At 36.7% G+C, this 6000-nt stretch overlaps 1 protein-coding gene across 2 annotated transcripts in view; it reads left to right on the top strand.

Annotated features, from left to right (window-relative positions):
* Positions 1-208: 208 nt before the first annotated feature.
* The window catches only part of COL5A2 (collagen type V alpha 2 chain), a 136942-nt gene continuing 131150 nt past the window's right edge, over positions 209-6000 (top strand). Inside the window, exon 1 of one of the 2 annotated variants that reach the window (XM_045806308.2) lies at positions 209-538. In XM_045806308.2, the coding sequence (XP_045662264.1) occupies positions 442-538 (97 nt within the window). In that variant the 5' untranslated portion in view covers positions 209-441. The remainder of the gene's footprint in view (positions 539-6000) is intronic. The other variant, XM_045806307.2, reaches the window with a different exon arrangement.

The raw sequence follows: 6000 nt of genomic DNA, 5'->3' as shown, positions 1-6000 counted from the left end.
TTCTAACAGTCTGTCTTTAAAAAAAAAAAAAAGAAGGAGGAGGAAAAAAAAGAGAAATAAAAGTTTGTTTCTGTGATTAAGCCTCCATTTATGTTTAAAACATAAATGAAGTAGGGACAGTTCAAGGCACAGAGGCGCGTGTTCTGATTTGGTTGTTTACCATCAATCAGACCGTTGCTTGGCAGACACTGGATGGTTATGAGCCTGAACAAGCTGAAAAGGGGCAGGAAAAGAAGTGGAGGCAGCATTCTTCCTATTTAAAGCTGCATCGCTTGAAAAAAGTTTTCTCAGACTGTGCTGGAGCTGGTGCTGAAAAAGGGGGTTTGCAAAGGCTGCCCCGGGGCCGGTGCTGAAAGAGCCCGCAGCTGACTTCATGGTGCTACAATAACCTTAGAAACTACTTTTCACTCCCAGGAGGACCCACATGTCTAATATTTAGACATGATGGCAAACTGGGTGGAAGCAAGACCTCTCCTCATTCTTACTGTTTTATTAGGGCAGTTTGTCTCAATAAAAGCCCAGGAAGAAGGCGAGGATGGTGAGTTTGCCGTTTGCTTTGCTTGTGGTGTTTCTTGCGCGGTTTGGGAAATAGGTGGAATGTTAAGCCTCGGGAAGGAAGAGCGTGAAGAGGAAGTTCTGGTTTGAAGTTGAGAAGGGGGCTGACAGATTTGCACCTGGGAAACGGATCGGAAGACAATCAGGATGTCCGTAAATCCGGAGCTTCTACATCTGCCGTGGGGCAGAGTCCACTACTGAATATTTCTGGGGCAGTCTAGGCTAAGTCCTTTTGCCTGAATGTGGAGAGTGGGAAGTTTAAAAGAAAAGAAGAGTGCTTAAAACGGAGCACTAAGGGCACTTTTAGTCAGAGGAGCTCTGTTCTGTGGGCTGGAGTTTCAGAGCAAGGGAAAGTCGCAGCAGAAGCTGGGTAGGGTGGAGTCTTTTTTGTACTCAACGTCAGCTGCTTCATACAATTCTTTGTTTAGAAAAACCTCTGCAGCCACTCTGATAACTGATTTTTCTTTGTCTTTGGCTCCTTGTTCTTCTCTCTTTACAGACTTTTACTTCTTTCCCATTTTTATTTGTGATCTTAAAACTGCTTTTGCTTACTGAGAGACAGTCTCGTTTACTTCTCCGTGACAGAGCCTGATAGAAGCCAGATTTCTTAAACAGTGGTATTTTCCCACCCTACTGACTTGATTATCAAGACAGTGGTGGTTCCCTGCTGGATGGCGGAAGGCAGCAAATCGGCATGCCTTGTATATAATGTATTTATCATGGAGTATTTGCATGGGCATTATCCTTTAGACGAACGTTTCTTTTCTTTTTTTTCTATTTTAAGAGGAACCTTGTCTGGTTACCATTTTTTTTTTTCCACTATGCAGTTTGCTCATGTGAGGGTTGGGTTGTATGGTATGGTTAAGCAAAAATGCCTGGCTGCTATAGAATATAAGAAAATACTTAATTTGGTTCCACTGACTATTAAATCCTTATTCTCCAGACATGTTCTTTTTCATAATAGGCCATTATAGTTTTTTGTAACTATTTAACATCAAACTCAAGTTTTTAAAACTCAGCACATTTAAACTTTTCTGTTATTGTCCTTCATATATACTTTAGTGTGTGTGTATATATATATATATGCAGATATATACACACATTTTTGTATGTATATATTTTTTAATACCTACTTCTGTGTCTTTTTGCTCTGAAGATGGTCATAAAATTAACCTAGAGGCCACAAGTTCTAAGAATCATTTTCAGAGTGAAAATAAGAATGTGAGATGAATACCCAACAATCTGTCCAGAGTCCCATAGAGGGGGCACTTTCTAAAATCTTGGAACTTTTTATGTTACTTTTTATGTTTTCAAAAATGAGGCAATTTACAAAAGGTGAAACTTTTAAGTTTCTTTGTATTGGTGTGAAAAACATGCGTTGTTTGGAAGGGTGGGGAAAATAATTGGGAAGTAGAAGTCAAGCAAGGGAAGAGAAAAAACACAGAGAAATTACAAAAGAAATAGCAAATCTAATTATAAAAGGGACGGTTCACTCCCCTCCCCCACCAAAACAATCAACAATTTTAATTTAAAACTTAACACAACGTTCCTTGTTAATATATTTTTAAAAAACTTACTTCTATAAAGTGTGGAAATAATTGAACATGTGAATAAATGAAAGAAGAGTTTCATAAGGTCTATGGAATAGGCCATATGTTAACAGACTTCCCCAAATAGTTGTAATTACTCTGTAGGTGTTTCTGAAAAATAAGGAGAGCTTAATTTTTCTTAGTATTAATTTACATAAATGTTAGAAATTTGTTATTTGGTGCAAACCTGTCCCCATGTCCATACCAACCTCTCTTCCCCCAATATAATCAAATAGCACAGCAACTGGAATCCCAAATATCAGACTTTACAGAAAAAGTATAATTCCTTGCGTTCACATTGCAAAAAATAAATTCCTCTGTTTTATTACTCGACCTAGGAGACTATATGTGATAAAAATTCAATAGCAAAAGGAAGTAGTATGGCCCTAATTAACAGTAATCTAGAAAAGAATTCCGGAATCCAGTATATTCAGAGTTTTGTAACTTGTACTTACTTACCGTGCATATTTTGGTTTCAGTTATATTGAATGGATACTTGGCAATACTTTATTTCCCCTGTTCAGGCTTGACACAAGCTTAATAAACGTGTCAGAATTTTGAAACTCCATGTGATTTTAAGTTTGGGGAAGAGTAAGTTCAGGTAAATGCTTTAAAGAAATATCTAAGGTACACATTCAAAACAAGTATGTTTTTCAAATTTTAGCCATAACTAAGTCGTATAATGTGGTGTTGACTTTGAGTACAAATATGTCCCCTTTGAAATGGAGAAACATGTTATCACATGTAAGTGGATATTACAAACTTTCATATTTTTCTTTTCAGTACTTGAGGGTGTATTTTTCATCTATTTGATTGTGGTCGTTTACCAGAAATGTAAACATAAGCATAGTGCCTGCCTGATAGAAAATCTTATGAATGATTAGATAGAAGTAAGTAAATCAAGTTTTAGGCCTTTTAGGCCCAACATTGCTACTTGTTAATAAATTTTAAGAACTGAATTGGTTTTTTAAATTCCTAAGAACTGAAAAAATAAAATAGAATAAAAAAACTTTCTAAGAACTGAAAGGAAGTTGGGCTAACTTTAGTTGAAACTATTAAGTAACCAGAATCAGAGTTAAGATGACAAAATCAGCTTTTCATGAGTTTTCGGGTATGTGTGTTTGTTATGGTGGTGGTGGGGTGCTTTAAAAGTTTTCCTTTTTGTTTTTTGTAGGAGAAAATACTAGGGTATTTATAGTAATTTTTACATTCCTAAACAAAGTTCTAACACCTAGTGAGTTATACACATTCTTGCTATTAGAAATGGACAGACTTACTCTTAGAAAATCATCTTTGGTATGAATCATTGATTTCAACAACAGAGAAGTAACAGAAGAAGGAAAGGTACAGAAATGTACCATTTTATTTCCAGAGGCCAGGCAAGTAACATGAACAAGTGAAGCAAGTGAGTGTTTTACATCAACAGGGAATGATGGGCCTGTGGTGAACTGAAGATGCATGCCCACTTTAAAGCATTCAAAGCTAACATTTTCAGAAAGCATTGCATAAGCCAAATGCAATATATCTGAGTGCCAAGTTTGGCTCATGGACCATAAATCTGCAGCCTTCTTGTTGCAACCCTACACTGATATTCTGGACCCAACCCGACTTCTGATTACTAAGAGATGAGGGGCTCACAGTCCTTTTTATATCATGGTCTCTTGCATTTTATTATGCTATATCTGCCATTTATCTCATCGTTAAAATACAAATTTGAAGACACATGCTTATTGCTCACTACTACTTGGATCAGATCATTTTAAAGGAAGTAGAGAATATGAATACATAGATTAAGATACTTGATCACCCATAAATCGTTTTATACTCATTACTATTGAAATAGATACTTTGGATCATGTAGGACATGCAAACATTTCTTTTTTAGTGGATGTTTTAATTTAAGTTCAGCTGCATCTAGCAGAATTCAATAGTGGGTTTTTTTCCCCCTTTTTAAAAGAAGCTTTTAGTTAAGTAGTGAAAGGCTGGTATATTAGCTCTACAAAGTCATCAAAGACTCAATCTCTTTCTCGTTCTCTACTCTTATATCCCTAGGGTATAATCCTTGAAGTTATGGTCCTAGATGGCTGCTGGGGTTCCAGCCATTACATTTACTTTCCAGGCATCTGGATAGAGGATGAGAGACAAAGGTGGTGATTCTTCCTTTTTCCATGGAGACAATTAGGTCTTCATTCCATTTCAGCTTACTTAGAGTGGCTGGAATTTAGTCATATAGTCACACAAAGCTACAAGAGTGGCTAGGAAATGTAGTCTTTTTGCTGGGTAGCACTAGCTATGTATTCTACTGAATAGAGTTATGTTATGAAGGATATAAAAGAGAGAATAGTTGTTAGGAAGCAACTATAGTCCTGACCACAGTGAGTGTCAGCCACTTTCAGTGGAACAGATCTTCTAGTTTCAATGGGCAGGATATAGTCATGTGATCAGATCTACCCTGGCTATTGTTCACTTCTGAGTAGTCTGAGTAGTCCCAAGAACACTGGATGGCACTTAAAGTAGGCTGCAGTTCTTTTTTTCCTAATTCTTGTCAGTTAAATTTAGAAGTACCTATAACTTTTATCCCAACTAAAATGAGGCTTTACTTTGAAGAGTATAACTCTATATATGTAGACTGTAGATCGATAAAGATAAATTTTTTAGACTTATTTATTTGAAAAAGAAAGAGAGGAGAGAGAGCTTGGGGGAGGAGCTGAGGGAGGAGGCTAGAGAGTCTTTGAGGCAGACTTGGCACTGAGTTTTGTACCCTGATGGGAGGCTCAGTCTCAGGACCCTGAGATCATGACCTCAGCTGAAACCAAGAGTCAGCCACACTCAACAGACTGTGTCACCCAGGTGCCTCAATACAGATAAATTTTTTATGTTGACAAATACAACATATGCTTTGACCATGACTCTTTAGGTTAGTAGGTAAACAGTTCACAGATCCGTGTTGAGCTGGCTGAATAATCATCTGAAGAGCTTGTTACCAATATAGATTCTAGGCTCCTATCCTTTCCAAATATCCCAGTTTAGTAGGTTTGGATGGGATTTGGGAAGCTCTCTAGGTGATTCTGATTCATGTTGGTTAACCACTGTATTACATCTCTGCCTAACAGTCTTTTGATCTTGATGTAGACCAGTTGGCTTCTTGTTCCAAGACTACACAACTGTGACTTGGTAGTAACTTGCTATTCCAGTTATTCCTTTCAGTTACAAGGCTGCCTAATTAAGGTTTGTAGATAAACCATTGCAAATTCACTGTCATTTCTGGAAAAATAACTCAATGCCCAAATCCTCTTCATAGTAGCTTAGGTAAGTCATTTTACTATACTCTGAGCAAATGTTATTAAAATATATTTCCAGGTGAATATATAGTTTTCATTTTCTCTCTTTTACTTCCTGTTCTTCATACTTTTAGCACTGTCCCTGCAGACCTACAATTCATTGTGTTGATCATTCTAGAAATGCACATAATGCTGGATGTGAGGTAAAAACAGAAAGAGAAAGCTTTGTTTAGAGGAGCTGGGACTTACAAGATTGGAATCATGTTAATCTATGGTCACAGAAAGAAATCTGTTTAATCAGACAATGTGCTCCTGCTTGAAGGACAGTCCATACATCATCACTTGGCCTTTTATCACATTTATAAAATGTTTAAAAGTCAGTCATTTTTTGACCTACCATTTTTTGCTCTGAGATCACAACATTGAAAAAAATTAGATTACATATGAGAGATATAGTAATGGTAGGAGAAAAGACTAAAATTGTTAGTTTTTAATTGACTCATTGTATAAATTTGGGCAAGTTGTACAAGTTTATATAAAACGATGGAGTTGGGAAGAGATTGACAATTCAGTTT

Source organism: Ursus americanus, chromosome 1 (assembly GCF_024610735.1).
Source record: "Ursus americanus isolate L20-20 chromosome 1, mUrsAme1.1.p, whole genome shotgun sequence".
Classification (NCBI taxonomy): domain Eukaryota; kingdom Metazoa; phylum Chordata; class Mammalia; order Carnivora; family Ursidae; genus Ursus; species Ursus americanus.
This window is presented reverse-complemented; position numbering and strand designations above follow the sequence as displayed.